This window comes from Schistocerca piceifrons, chromosome 8, assembly GCF_021461385.2.
Source record: "Schistocerca piceifrons isolate TAMUIC-IGC-003096 chromosome 8, iqSchPice1.1, whole genome shotgun sequence".
NCBI classification, from domain to species: Eukaryota; Metazoa; Arthropoda; class Insecta; order Orthoptera; family Acrididae; genus Schistocerca; species Schistocerca piceifrons.
In genome coordinates, this window is record NC_060145.1 from 210,423,428 (window position 1) to 210,438,455 (window position 15,028).

At 38.7% G+C, this 15,028-nt stretch overlaps 1 protein-coding gene across 1 annotated transcript in view; it reads left to right on the top strand.

Annotated features, from left to right (window-relative positions):
• LOC124711809 (small G protein signaling modulator 1-like) overlaps positions 1 to 15,028 on the top strand; it is a 319,654-nt gene that overhangs the window by 70,883 nt on the left and 233,743 nt on the right. Inside the window, exon 9 of the mRNA XM_047242033.1 lies at positions 3,801 to 3,925. Within this exon, the coding sequence (XP_047097989.1) occupies positions 3,801 to 3,925 (125 nt within the window). The remainder of the gene's footprint in view (positions 1 to 3,800; positions 3,926 to 15,028) is intronic.

Here is a 15,028-nt window from a genome sequence, read left to right on the forward strand (position 1 = left end):
GCTTTGTTTCTCAGCTGATTTTCATTGTAAAACTGAGTGTATGAGGATACGAAGTGAAAAATTCTATAATTTTTGTATTATAAAGTAGAAGAATTAGACAAAAAATGTGATTGAAGCATTTATTGCGGGATTTGTTCCACATTTGTTACTATTACAAAACACCAAAAATCAGTAGATATCATTCAAACAATGGAAAATGTAACAATGTAACAATATTATGGAAAGGATAGTTGCTACTCACCATATAGTGGAGAGCTGAGTGCCAGATAAGCACAACAAAAAGACTGCCAGAAAGTGAGATTTTGGCCAACAAGACCTGCATCAGAAACAGAAAACATGCACATGCAACTCACACACATGTGACCACAGTCTCTGGCTCCTGAGGCCACACTCATGAGTCTGGCCTTAGCAGCTGCAGACTGTGGTCATGTGTGTGTGTGTGTGTGTGTGTGTGTGTGTGTGTGTGTGTGTGTGTGTTTTTTGGCCAAAAGCTCACTTTCTGACAGTCTTTTTGTTGTGCCTATCTGCTACTTAGCATCTCCGCTATTGTGAAATAATGAATGATAAGACTATAACCTGGCAAAATTTCATAATATAGCTGATGACATAATGCCTGACTTTTGTCTCGGCATCTTTGGCCTATGTTTAATGATTTTTTTCTGATGTTTTGCCAGCACAAGTAACTGGCAATGTCGAAGATTCACCTTCCTTTGCTGGTGGTGCAATATGTCAACAAGTGACCATATAGGTCTCAGCAGTTTTGTGAAAGTAGTTTTGTTGCCATTTACTTGAGGGAAAAGTGATCTTATAACCCCACAAAAAAAGTGTTCTGGGTGTTGACAGGGACACAAAATTGCAATGCTCAAACCTGTATTTGGCTCTGTTTCTTTGTTTGTTGTACAGGAAATTCTGATACCTCCCTAAATCACTTTCTCGAATTATGAGTAAATTATTGTCAAGTTTAATAACTCACCTTACTCTGAGATCTGAATATCAACACTGTACAAGCCTGTCAGGAAATCAAACTTTTTACAGATTATATAATATTTTATGGGCTAAAGATCTACTTGGACTAGCTCTCACAAGAATGTTAACAAACACAGAAGTGCAATAATTGATATTATAATAAATTATGACCACATCATCTTAGCAGACACTATAAATGGATGCCTCTCACGTCATTTAAGTCAGACGTTAGTACTAAAATGTAGTATCAAATTGAAACCAAGAAAAATTTTCAGTGCAAGAGTATATTGTCTGCAAACAACATTGTTGTACTAAGACATGATTTAAGTCAGGAATCTTGGTAATTAGTTACGACTACCACAGGGGTAAAAAATAAACGGAACATATTCTTAAATTTTCATGCCATTGGATGTTGAAACAGGAGCTGAAAGAAAAAATGGCAAAGGTGTAGCATGCACTGTCTGACCAACTCAGTGTTATATAAAGAACTCTACAAGCAGTGCAAATACCAGTTTAGCAGATAAGTCTGGAGATTAAAAGCAGAAAGAATTAGCCAACAGATAAAAAGCTCAGATAAGTTTCAAAGTCTTGTTGATCAGTTTGCAAGGGCACCATTATCGATACCCTTGTTAAAAATCAAAAAACCTTCTTCTGGTGACTAATATATCAGTTGCCTTCTAGTAGATGCCAGGCAGAGCAGTTTTGCACCAGTAATTGGACTGTACATGCTTGGGAGACATTTGGGAGGCATCAGTTGGTTTACAAGTGGCCTGTAGTGATTGTCGGACAATGCCACAGGAGTGGAATAAGTTATTCTAATTGAGCTAATATTAGTTAAGTTGAAAATATGAGAAGTATTGTGAATAGAGGACGTGTTTATCTGCACATGGAAGTTTTTTTGAATTTTTAAGTGAAGCATCAAAAGTTAAAAGTAGTAAAAGAGGATCATGAAGTGATACATGAGTGGTAGTCATTAATGGCATATGGCAATTTGGATATTGTAAAGGTTACTGTTGACACAATTGTATACCGCAAGAAGTTAAATTACTGAGGGAGCTAGAAAGACAGTTAAATATGAACAGAGATTACATGACAAATCTTTTAATTGTGGCTAGACAGAAAGAGAGATGTGAGACCTCATCATTTTAGTACTGTCATTAAGCATAGATCCATGTGTAAATAGGAAGCAGTGTGCAGGTCAGTTTAGGTGCATGGTAAAAGTCAATATACAGTCTTAAGATATTGACTGGAAGTACTGATAACATGTTATTTATGCTGTGGCTAACCAATAAATACTCATATAACTTTGATCGAACATGAACAATAACGTAAGCAACATTCTTGTCATAGTAACAAGTGTGATACTAAATTGCATATGAAACTAGCTGTTAACTATGGAGTAAATTTTTGTCCTGCTGTATGAATTTAATAATTGTGGAATACCACAATATTGCAAAACAAATTCAGTACTACACTTTAGTGTCTAATATATAAAGAGCATTAATGCTGAATGGCACAGCTGTTGCTGCTGTGGTCATGTTAAGTGTTTAGATAATGGTAACAGACAGCAATGCAGTCTTCCATGCCTAACTGTCATTCACCTTTGCCTCTGTCCCAGGACCCGAACTTCTCACCCTGCACCCACACCCTCTTCCCTGGAGTCCCATTTCTCCATCCTGTTTCCCCCTCCCAATCCACTCCTCCATGTCATTGTTATTCTGCACTGCATGAACTCAACAGTGCTGGTGCTCTTGTCACATTCCTGTCCCATGTGTGTGCTGCCTCTCCCTCACACATTCCTGTCCCATGTGTGTGCTGCCTCTCCCTCACACATTCTTATCCTCTGCACCTGCCGCCTCCTCCGCCTCCTAGGCATCAGCCACTTTTCCCCAATTCTTCCTCTCCCACAGCAGCACATTGACACAATTGTAGAAGTATGGGAACAAGTTGGAGCTTAGGTAAGAGCAAAAATGGTAAACGTGATAATAGGCTGTAAGATAGAAATGTTAGTGAAAGGGAGTGATAAGGAACAAGCAAGATAGTTAATGTGTTTGGGACTGGTGGAAGAATATGAGAGAAATTAATGTAAAGCGTGAGATGAAGGCAAATGGGTAGGACTGTGAAAATGTGTGTGCTAGAATATAGAGGTGTGTGTGTGTGTGTGTGTGTGTGTGTGTGTGTGTGTGTGTGTGTGTGTGTGTGTGTGTGTTGTGTAGTGTAAAATTTTTACTAGCACTCTAAAGTATTTGTTCCAATTGTGATATTTAGAAATATAATTATTTCAGTGTGTTTGCTTACTGCCATGACATTAGTTGTATTCCATGGATCTTGCATCGAGGTTTCTGTAGGATGTGGAAACAAATCAAAATTTACACATATTACTTAATTTAAGACCTGTACAATGAAACAACTTATCATTACAAAAGACAATAGCAATGGAGTGCCAGTTGTAATTCTAAAATAACCTTAAACATTGAGAATTTTTGTGAAGATATTCGTCAGTGAAAGCGGAGGAGTTACCCAACAGAAAGTTCTTTAATTCAGTCTTAAACTCCACCACATTATCTACATTCAGTATACTCTGGCAGGTTATTGAATACGTGTGTACCCATGTATTTGACTCTTTGCTGTACTAATGTCGACTCTTTGAAATAGTTGTTTTAGGTCACAGTGTTTTCTTAATATTAGTTACAATAAGCGTATTTATGAGCTACACATTTGTTGCCTAGTTGTCAGTCATTGTGAAAGTGGTTGCATGAAGTGGGTTTAAAAATGAGTGTACTTTAAAGCTCCTTAGAGGTCATCATGACCTTATTGATTATTTTGATTTCCAGAAAGACCGGGCTGAACCTCTGCCTGGATATTTGTCATTACATCAAACTGCAAGTTCTCTTACCATAAAATGGACCCCTAACCAGTTGATGAATGGGTATTCTGAATCAGACATTTCTGATAAAAGGTATGTCATCATCATCATCATCATCGTCATTTATTGGTGATTACTGATCCACTAACAAATTTTAGTTTACAAATAACAAAGTATCTAATGTACACAGTACAGATCAGGAAAGGTCCACAGTTGTGGTATTAGTAAAATTTACATGCATATGTTTGTGCTTTTACACCAGTATGCATCATGCTGCTGTGTCTCTTATATGTTTCTGCTCCATTGCTAGCTCACATTGTGAATGTAACTTAGATTCTTAGTTTTGAATTCAAGCAAAAACTTGGATCTGCGTGCACACATAGTACATAAGGCAGTTTGTCAGACAGGTTTGCCATGCACAATGCATGTAACACTTCTTTTCAGAACCAGTGCTTCATGTGACACAATTGTAACAAGATGCATTAGTGGGTGCAATTCACTATTAAATACATTATAAAAGATCCTTTTCGTTCGCACCGGTGAAAGTAAAGTGCAGGATTCAGACAGTTTTGGGTCACAGTACTTTAAAAGTTAAAGCAGTAAAAAAAGTGAAAATGGAATTTAAGTTGTTGGTAATTTAGGATCAGTGATTATTTGAAAACTTGCTGGTTAAGTGAAGGCCATTGTGAATACTGCTTGTTTAATTATAGCAAAAGATTGTACATTATTTTTCTGATTAGCAGTTGAATTTGTGTGTGTTGGTATCACATCAGACTTCTGAGAATGATGTTTTGCTCTGTTGTTATACTTCCAAGAAAGGCATTAGAGCTGCATCCAGTCTCATGTAAACTATTGTTGCATGGTTCAACAAAATGCAGCTATTACAAAAACAACTATGCATGGTATTGTGACTGATGGATGTAGAGTTAAAATGGGAGTGTTACAGTACACTGTCTGTATTGTTTCAAGCAATTTCTAAAAGCAAATTTGTAATCTTGAATGATTGCATGTGGTGGTTTGAAATTCTTCTTCAACACAGTTTTGCTTATTTGTTACTTCAGGGAATACAAGCATGAAAGTAACTGTCTGGAAGGTAAGATGGTCTGTTGAGGAACACTGCATCATTTAATACAACTCAGGTGCACACCAGGAAACCTTTTATTGGAGTGTGCTCGATAGCTTTAGGTTTGATTTATTGCAGTATTGGCTTTGGAGCTGTTACTGTTGGAGGAATATATCAATTTAATCCAGAAATGGCGTGGCTGTTGTACTCCCATAGCTTCCACAATAATCCTCAATCAAAAACAGTGAGGATTGTAAGGAATGTAGCACTCACCAGTTTTCATTCAAGGGGCACTGGAAAATTTAGGATAGCTAGTGCTTTCTGCACAGCCACAGCCAACTGTGAGTGTCCACAAAAATTTGACAAAGAGGGGACAAGATTCTGAAATTGCCATTCTTGATATAACTGGCTCAGTGGGTCCCAAAAACATGTCTTGCTCCAAGAACTAAATTTGACAAGAAGTACTTAAAAAAATATCTCAAACAACTGAAAGTTATCACCATACAATTTTTAAAACTTTGAATGTTGAGGTAACAACGTGTTGTCACCCTCTACTGATGGCAGTAGCGTCAGAGTGCTGAATTGTTGGTACTCTGTTTAGTTTTGCTTAGCATATAAAATTCACCACTAGATGATACTAACATGCTCAATATTGATGCTCAGTGTTTCAGTTTATGTGTACAGTGATAGTTATTGAATTTTGAGTGTCGTTGAAGTGAAATATTGACGACTGTTAACTCTGCTACTGCATTGTTTGTTTGTTGACATCGTACTTCGTAATACTTATTTATATATTTTTTATTTTATCCTACATTATTGTTTTGTACAGTATTGTTATTTAATATTGTTTGTTCCATGTGTTTTTTTTAAATGAGTCCAATGCCTGGCCCAAATAAGAGGGCTTGCTTATGGTGAAATTCGAGTTATTGAAAATATCTGGTGATAAAATGTACTGTAGTGAAAATAGTACCACTTCAGAAAGTGGCAGTGATGCTCTTGTTAATATACAGAATGAAAATGAAGACAAAATGGAAGATGAACATTACACTGAAGAAGTGATTGCCCCTGAAACTCTACAGTCAGTACAACTTCCATTTCATGAGCTGGCATATGCTACCATTGGGACCTTCTGCAATTGAATATTTCAGTTTATTTTTCACTGCAATGTTACTTCAGCTGATTGTCACCAAACCAAATCGCTCATCTAAGTGATTTATATCTAATATGCAGCTACTTTGTCCAGCCCATATAAAAAAATGGAGGAATGTCACAACAACTGAGGCAAGAGGTTATATAGCATACTTGCTGATAATGGAATTAACTAAAGACCTACAGTACTCTCTTACTGAAGAAATAAACTATCTTGGGCTTTCTGTGGTTTTGCAAAATGTATTCTGCTCAGTGATTTAGGCATCATACTAAACTCTGTTATCTTGTTGATAGCAAGAAGTGCCCAGGACCAGGTCATCCTGATTACAATCCATGTATCATACCAGGGAGGACCCAAAAAAACAAGACTGAGAGGGCACTGCCATTCGTTACAGATTTCTCCCACTAGAGAGAGTTAATAGAGACCTCCATGAAACAACTGTGCAGATGGCATCAGTGTGTAGATGAACGTGTGAGTGTAGTGTTGTATTTCTGTGGCTGTTTTCGGTTTGATCTTGCAAAGTCATTATAGCAACTTTAAATAACAAAGAGAGTGTGTGCAATTTTGTTCCCTGCTTAAAAATCAGCAACAGAGACCCACTAAATGCTTCGAGAGGCTTTACAGGAGGATGCTATGAGCCACACAAAGTTTCTGACTGGTTTGGGCACTTTTTATGTGGTTAGATGAGTGCTGAAGACCAACCTCATTCTGGATGTGCTGCAAAGTCACAAAGTGAGCAAAATGTTGAAAAAATCAGCCAAAAAGTCAATGAAGTTCATCATTTGACAACTGGCCAAATTTCAACAGAGACGCCTGAGTTGGAGCTCATGCCAGCAGATTTTGTGTGAGGATTTGCACATGAGATGTGTTGCTGCTAAATTTGTCAGTCCCCAACCTCCATATTAGCCAGACCTAGCCCCATGTGACTTTTTCCTATTCCAGTGAATGAAAAAAGTGCTAAAAGAGAAGTGTTATGATGATGTGGAGGCAGTAAAAACAGCTTTTCAAATGGCGATTGTTGAGGGGGAGGGGGGGGGGGGGGAGGGACTTGTCAAATGCATCATTCAGTGGAGAGTACTTTGAAGGTGTGTGAAGGAATTTTGTGAAAAGGTTCATGAATAAATTTTTTATAACAAAAAATCTTTTCTTTTTGCCCCGCCCCGCATACCAGCAATTGGTTGATTATGCTGATGAGCTGATGATATATTCAGACATCATTACATATGAACAGCTTACCATTGATGGAAGTCCAGTTTGTACTAAATGTCACACTTGCAAAAAAAGAAACCACCACCACCACTGGGTACGTAAATTCTGGATGCTTTGTGACTCAGTAACATGCTGTTGCCTTGCATATTATCCTTACAAAGGTGCTAAAACCCAACAAGATAAAAATGAAATTGCAAGAGGACGTAAGATACTGTGTTGATCAGAAATTCCTGCATGTGGGTAGTTATTTGAATAATGGTTATCACATTTTCATAATACACAACTTTATAAGTGTACCAGTTGTAAAAAGCCTATTCAAATTAGGTATCCACTTTACTGACACTGTATTCATTAGACAACAGGTATGCATGCCCTTTATATTCAGTAAATGCCAGGTATGCCCCCCCCCCCCCCCCTATTCTTTCTGAGTAGGCCTCATGGTTCATTAACACAGGTATACATTCCTATGTATACTATAATTAAATATTTTCTATTCTATACTTCACATTTACTTCTTAATACTTCATCTAATTCCTGGAGTCCTCCTCTATTTTTCAACTTCCATACACTTAATAGATTCCATGTCTATAAACTATTCAGTAGGTAATATGTTTACATACCCTATTCAAGTCCCACTAGCCTCCAACTCCTCAATTTATCAGAGTATTCGCTACAATGACTTTCCTTAAATAAACATCATGAGTACTTTAGTACTTCAATCTTGCTGGCATTCTCTTTCATTACTCATTCTTTCTTTCTTATTTATACTCGCTTGATGTGAAATTGTTGCTTTTTTTATGTATATAATATGGAATTGTCAAAGTTCGTGTGTGTGTGTGTTATAGTTTTTTTTATACACTACTGGCCATTAAAAGTGCTACACCAAGAAGAAATGCAGATGATAAACAGGTATTCATTGGACAAATATATTATACTAGAACTGACATGTGATTACATTTTCACGCAATTTGGGTGCATAGATCCTGTGAAATCAGTACCCAGGACAACCACCTCTGGCCGTAATAACGGCCTTGATACGCCTGGGCATTGAGTCAAACAGAGCTTGGATGGCGTGTACAGGTACAGCTGACCATGCAGCTTCAACTCGATACCACAGTTCATCAAGAGTAGTGACTGGCATATTGTGATGAGCAAGTTGTTCAACCACCACTGACCAGACTTTTCAATTGGTGAGAGATCTGGAGAATGTGCTGGCCAGGGCAGCAGTAGAACATTTTCTGTATCCAGAAAGGCCTGTACAGGACCTGCAACATGCAGTCGTGCATTATCCTGCTGAAATGTAGGGTTTCGCAGGGATCGAATGAGGGGTAGGGCCACGGGTCGAAACACATCTGAAATGTAACATCCACTCTTCAAAGTGCCATCAACGTGAACAAGAGGTAACTGAGACATGTAGCCAATGGCACCCTATACCATCACGCCAGGTGATACCCCAGTATGGCGATGACGAATACACGCTTCCAATGAGCGTTCACCGCGATGTCGCCAAACACGGATGGGACCATCATGATGCTGTAAACAGAACCTGGATTCATCCGAAAAAATGACGTTTTGCCATTTGTGCACCCAGGTTCGTCGTTGAGTACACCATCGCAGGCGCTCCTGTCTGTGATGCAGAGTCAAGAGTAACCGGTCTCCGAGCTGACAGTCCACGCTGCTGCAAATGTCGTCGAACTGTTCATGCAGATTGTTGTTGTCTTGCAAATGTCCCCATCTGTTGACTCAGGGATCGAGACGTGGCTGCACGATCCGTTACAGCCATGCGGATAAGATGCCTGTCATCTCGACTGCTAGTGATACGAGGCCGTTGGGATCCAGCACGGTGTTCCGTATTACCCTCCTGAACCCACCAATTCAATATTCTGCTAACAGTCATTGGATCTCTACCAACGCGAGCAGCAATGTCGCGATACGATAAACCGCAATCGCGATAGTCTACAATCCAACCTTTATCAAAGTCGGAAACATGATGGTACACATTTCTCCTCCTTAGACAAGGCATCACAACAACGTTTCACCAGGCAACGCCGGTCAACTGCTGTTTGTGTATGAGAAATCGGTTGGAAACATTCCTCATGTCAGCACGTTGTAGGTGTCGCCACCGGCGCCAACCTTGTGTGAATGTTCTGAAAAGCTAATTATTTGCATATCACAGCATCTTCTTCCTGTCGGTTAAATTTCGCATCTGTAGCACATCATCTTCATGGTGTAGCAATTTTAACATCCAGTAGTGTATAAATAGGCAATGAAGAATCATCATAAAAAAAGTTGTGTGCATATTTCCCGATGTACGCATATCTTTTCCCCTACAACACTTGGCGGTTCTCACATCTTTCTAATCTGTTACCTCATTGTTTGTGTATCCATCTCTCTTTGTGTGTATGAAAATTTGTGTTTGTGTAGTCTGATTCTTCAGCCTTCTTATCGAAGATAAGATGTAGATTACTGGAAACCACAGAAACTGGGAAGGACTTCTGTGATAGAAGTAGATGATATGGAAAGAGGGAAAAATAGATAGGTCCTCAAATGAGAAGTAAGAAAGGAAATAAATAGATATGGTTGCTAAGATCAAAGAAAAGAAAGAAGATAGCCCCAAAGACCAGAAACCCTTCCCACCCCCCCTTCCCCAGGATCCCTATCTTGCAAGTACTTGAGTGAGAAGCCGGAGGAAGTTTGGTATTAAATCGTCTCCTACAGAATGGACTTTCCCACCTTCACCCTTGAGGTCCCCAAAGGAAATTTTAGCAACCCTATGGAAATGGCAAATGGTGAAGAATCAGGCACACTTGTTTGTAAGAGTCGTCTGAAAGGTGTGGTGTGTGTCTCGTGTTAGTCATGATTTGTGTGTTTTCATAAACCATGCTTTTATCCCCAATACCCACCCCTTTCAAAACTGATACAAACCCTCCCATCTACATCACATATCATAAAAGGTATTTCCTATACAAAGTAGAAAATCTATATACTATGTTATGATTCAAATGGTTCAAATGGCTCTGAGCACTATGGGACTCAGCTGCTGTGGTCATAAGTCCCCTAGAACTTAGAACTACTTAAACCTAACTAACCTAAGGACATCACACACATCCATGCCCGAGGCAGGATTCGAACCTGCGACCGTAGCGATCGTGCGGTTCCAGACTGTAGCGCCTTTAACCGCTCGGCCACTCCGGCCGGCTACTATGTTATCACAGTTGTTTAATTAGTCATCCAATATTATATGTTGTGCTAACTTAATATTTCCTTCAGTTCACTAAGAAAAATATGCATCCAGAAATATAAACTGCAACGCTGGCCCGATTATGGCGGTACATCTGTCAAAGAATAACACAGGTGTCCTAAGGTCAGCCCAGCGAGGACAGAAACTTCGCGTAGAGCAAAAGGGCAAAAGCTAGGTTGACTGTATTACATTCAGCATGAGAATAGTATTCCCATGACTTCAGAAATTACTTGACAAAGGAAGGGATCACCAGGCAGCCTTCACGAAAACCATTGTTGAGGTCATTGTAATGTCACCTCATATCATCACAATATACAAAATTGATGACGTTGGTTTCACCCAGACCTCTACACGTAGGTTTGCAAAGATACTGGTGAAGAGATTACATACTAAGATCATTCCAAACAAAAATATGACCTAATTGTATGTGGAGACTGCACTGGTCGAAACCACGATCCAAGCAAAAATGTGACCTAATCATATGTGGAGATAAGAGCTGACCAGGTGCACCTAATATACCTTTTCCCAAGGCTGTGCCAAATGACGGAATTCGGAGACAACATGTGTGCAAATTTCCGCCTCATGCTGCAGCCGAACAAAGTCGGTACAAGTCCGGATTGGGGACAGGTAGGTGCGAATGCACTGTGCAGATTCCTACCTCAGGTGTGCTCTTGCAGAGTACACAAGAGTACTACCAGAAGCACTTATGCAGATGCTTCTGTAGTTCAACAAGAGATTGTATAGGGAGTTAGAGGTTGTTAGTAGTCTAACTGACTGGAAGAAGGAAATCTCTTTCCAGGAGCTATCTTTGAATATGCAATCACAAATTCTAACTGATATGGTTTTTTCCAGTACCTCTAAGTGGGGGATGATAGAATAATTTAAGAATTTGAGGGAATTTGCTGCAGGAAAATTATTACAGAAGAAACATGGAAAACAACTCGAGACCCGATGGTCGTGACTCCACCTGTTAACTCAGAACTTAACGTCCTTTGCATTATACTTTCCCTTTTTTTGATCCAGTTGTAGGATCCACTAAAAATAATGTCTTGAGATGGATTACCGTGATCACTTGGTATTCACTTCATATTTTTGGAAAAACTGATGTGTGTCTTTCTTCAGGGCAGAGCTTTGAAGATGTTGTTTTACAAGAACTAGGTCATCGACCTTAGATTGAGGTTCAATAGCTTTTTCATTATGTTTACTCACTCTTTGTTGTGCTTTTTCAACTAAATTCTTAGAAACTATTTCGTGACTCAGTTGGTGATCAACAGTAGGTTGTTCAGGCCAATTGAAACATCTAATTAGAGGTTCACCTACCAAATATTTGTCTATTACTTCTAAAGATGTCAACCCTGTCAAAAAATGTGGTAATTCATTTAGAATAAGTTCATAGCCTTTAATTTTCGTTGCCCATAAAGTATGTTTTTCATGGCAGTAGGTATGGCATAGTTTTCCAATTTTCTTCATTACTCGTTCACACGGATTCGAGGATGGGTTATAGCTGGATATTAACACTTGACAAATACCTTCCCACGCTAGAAATTCTTTAAATTCATTACTCACAAACTGTGGACCATTATCGGAGAGAAACCTTTTCAGTTTACCTACCCCCAGAAAGTATTGTTGCAAACAGTATATAACTGTTTGCGTATTTGCCCTTTTGATTGGATATAGTTTAACGTACTTTGACCAACACTCTGTGATTACCAAAATGTATGACATTTCTCCCTTTCCTTTTGGAACACCAATGTTGTAATTTTACGCTGTCTCTCCAAAATAAATTATGACCCATAATTTTCCATTTTCCCACTTGATTAGGAAGTAAAGAATTTCAGACACACGCAGAAAACATTTCTATAAAATAGGGATCATGATGGATATTTTGTGTTATTCTTTGAGCCATGTCTCGTACCCTGATGATCGGATATCTTCTGACAAAATTAATTGCAAAAGTAATGCCTGGTCCTTCCATAAATTTTAATTCTTCCATTCCTATGGGTAACAATATAATGGAAGGAAACATTCCACGTGGGAAAAATTATATATAAAAACAAAGATGAGGTGACTTACCGAACAAAAGCGCTGGCAGGTCGATAGACACACAAACAAACACAAACATACACACAAAATTCAAGCTTTCGCAACAAACTGTTGCCTCATCAGGAAAGAGGGAAGGAGAGGGGAAGACGAAAGGAAGTGGGTTTTAAGGGAGAGGGTAAGGAGTCATTCCAATCCCGGGAGCGGAAAGACTTACCTTAGGGGGAAAAAAGGACAGGTATACACTCGCACACACGCACATATCCATCCACACATACAGACACAAGCAGAAATATGTCTGCTTGTGTCTGTATGTGTGGATGGATATGTGCGTGTGTGCGAGTGTATACCTGTCCTTTTTTCCCCCTAAGGTAAGTCTTTCCGCTCCCGGGATTGGAATGACTCCTTACCCTCTCCCTTAAAACCCACTTCCTTTCGTCTTCCCCTCTCCTTCCCTCTTTCCTGATGAGGCAACAGTTTGTTGCGAAAGCTTGAATTTTGTGTGTATGTTTGTGTTTGTTTGTGTGTCTATCGACCTGCCAGCGCTTTTGTTCGGTAAGTCACCTCATCTTTGTTTTTATATATAATTCCTATGGGTAACCTAGACAAAGCACCTGGTACTTTATTCTTGGAGCGTTTTACATATTGTATCCTAATATTATATTCCTGCTGGAAAAGCATCCATCGCATTAATCTACTGTGTAACAATCGACTGCTCGTTAGAAAGGATAGAGCTTGATGATCCATATAAATATGGATTTCTGACCCACATACTAGTGTTTGAAATTTTTGGATACTCCATACAATCACTAATAGTTCTTTTTAAGTGGCCATGTAATTCAATTGATGCTTATTTAGACTACGGCTAGCAAAAGCTATGGTTCAGTGTTCTACACTATTTAGACCCCACTCTCCTTGGTTAAGTTCTGTAGCAATACCATAATCAGACGCGTCCAATGAAATTTTGAACAGTTCGCCCATAACCGGATGATGTAATATGGGTGATTGAACAAGCGCACTTTTGACCTTTTCAAATGCATCATTTGCTTCTTGATCCCAAATCCACAGTACTCCCTTCCTTAATAAATGTAAAATTTTCAGGTAATTTAATTTGTGCCCTTGTATATACCCTCGGCAGTATCCGGCCATTCCTATAAATCCCTTCAACTGTCTTACATTTCTTGGGTGTGGACACACTTTAATAGCTTTAATGAACTCAGGGTCTGGTTTAATTCTGTGCACCCCTACTACATGACCTAAAAACTTAAGCTCTTGGTGCGCAAAGTATGATTCAGACAGTTTCACCCTAATACCTTTCTCTTTAAATTTTTTCAGAGTTCTGCATAAGGTGAGACAATGTTCTGCCTAAGTAGCTGATATTATTAGGATATTGTCTACATATATTATTAAATCATTCAATAAATCTCTCCCCAATGCTTTATTAGTGCAGGTATAAATACGGATACAGAAATATTAAGTCCGAATGGCAATACATTGTAATAATATGATTTACCATCAAATTAGAATGCTATATACATTTTGATTCTGGATGTAACCTAATTTGCCAATATCCCGCAGTCAGGTCCATTGTGCTAAAAACCCTTGCTTTCTCAAATTCGGATAACAATTCATCGATGTTAATGGGTCTGTCACTTTCTGCTTATTCAGTGTCCGCACGTCTAACACTACTCATACCCCACCTGTAGCTTTTTTCACCACGACCAAAGGGTTATTCATGATGCTGGAGCTACATTCTATTATATTGTTATCAATCATTTGATTTATTTCCTTCTTTCAAACTTACTGGTATTGGATACGGCTTACAGAAGAATGGAGAGTCATCTTTGATCTTAAACTTACATAGTCGCAGATATTACCCAGACTATCGGATAATACTAATTTATATTCCATTAGAATTTTATGTAAATCTTGTTTTTGTTCACTGGTTAATATTATAGACTTGTTTACTTCATCTTGTATGTCAGCTCGATGTGATACATGATCTACACTATCAATCTCTGGTGACAATTGTGCTGTAGCTGTTAATCACAGACATTGATATTCAGTTGTTTGTTTATCAATATAGTTGTCTGTCACAAATGGTATCCAGTATCTACTGTCCCCTTTTCCAAAACATAGAAGATTTTCCTCAAAATTTAAGATGACTTTAAATTCTAATAGCCAGTCTAAACCAAACAATACATCTCAGTTTATATTCTCTACTATTAACAGTGTTAGATGAAATAAAATATTTCCAACACTACAGTTCACTTGAGTTTCATGTTTCCCAGCTTTACTTTTCATTCCTGTTATACCAACTATGTAAACTCCAGTTACTGGTAACAGCGGTAGTGTTCCCAGAATGAGACTTTCACTCTGCAGCGGAGTGTGCGCTGATATGAAACTTCCTGGCAGATTAAAACTGTGTGCCCGACCGAGACTCGAACTCGGGACTTTGCCTTTCGCGGGCAAGTGCTCTACCATCTGAGCTAC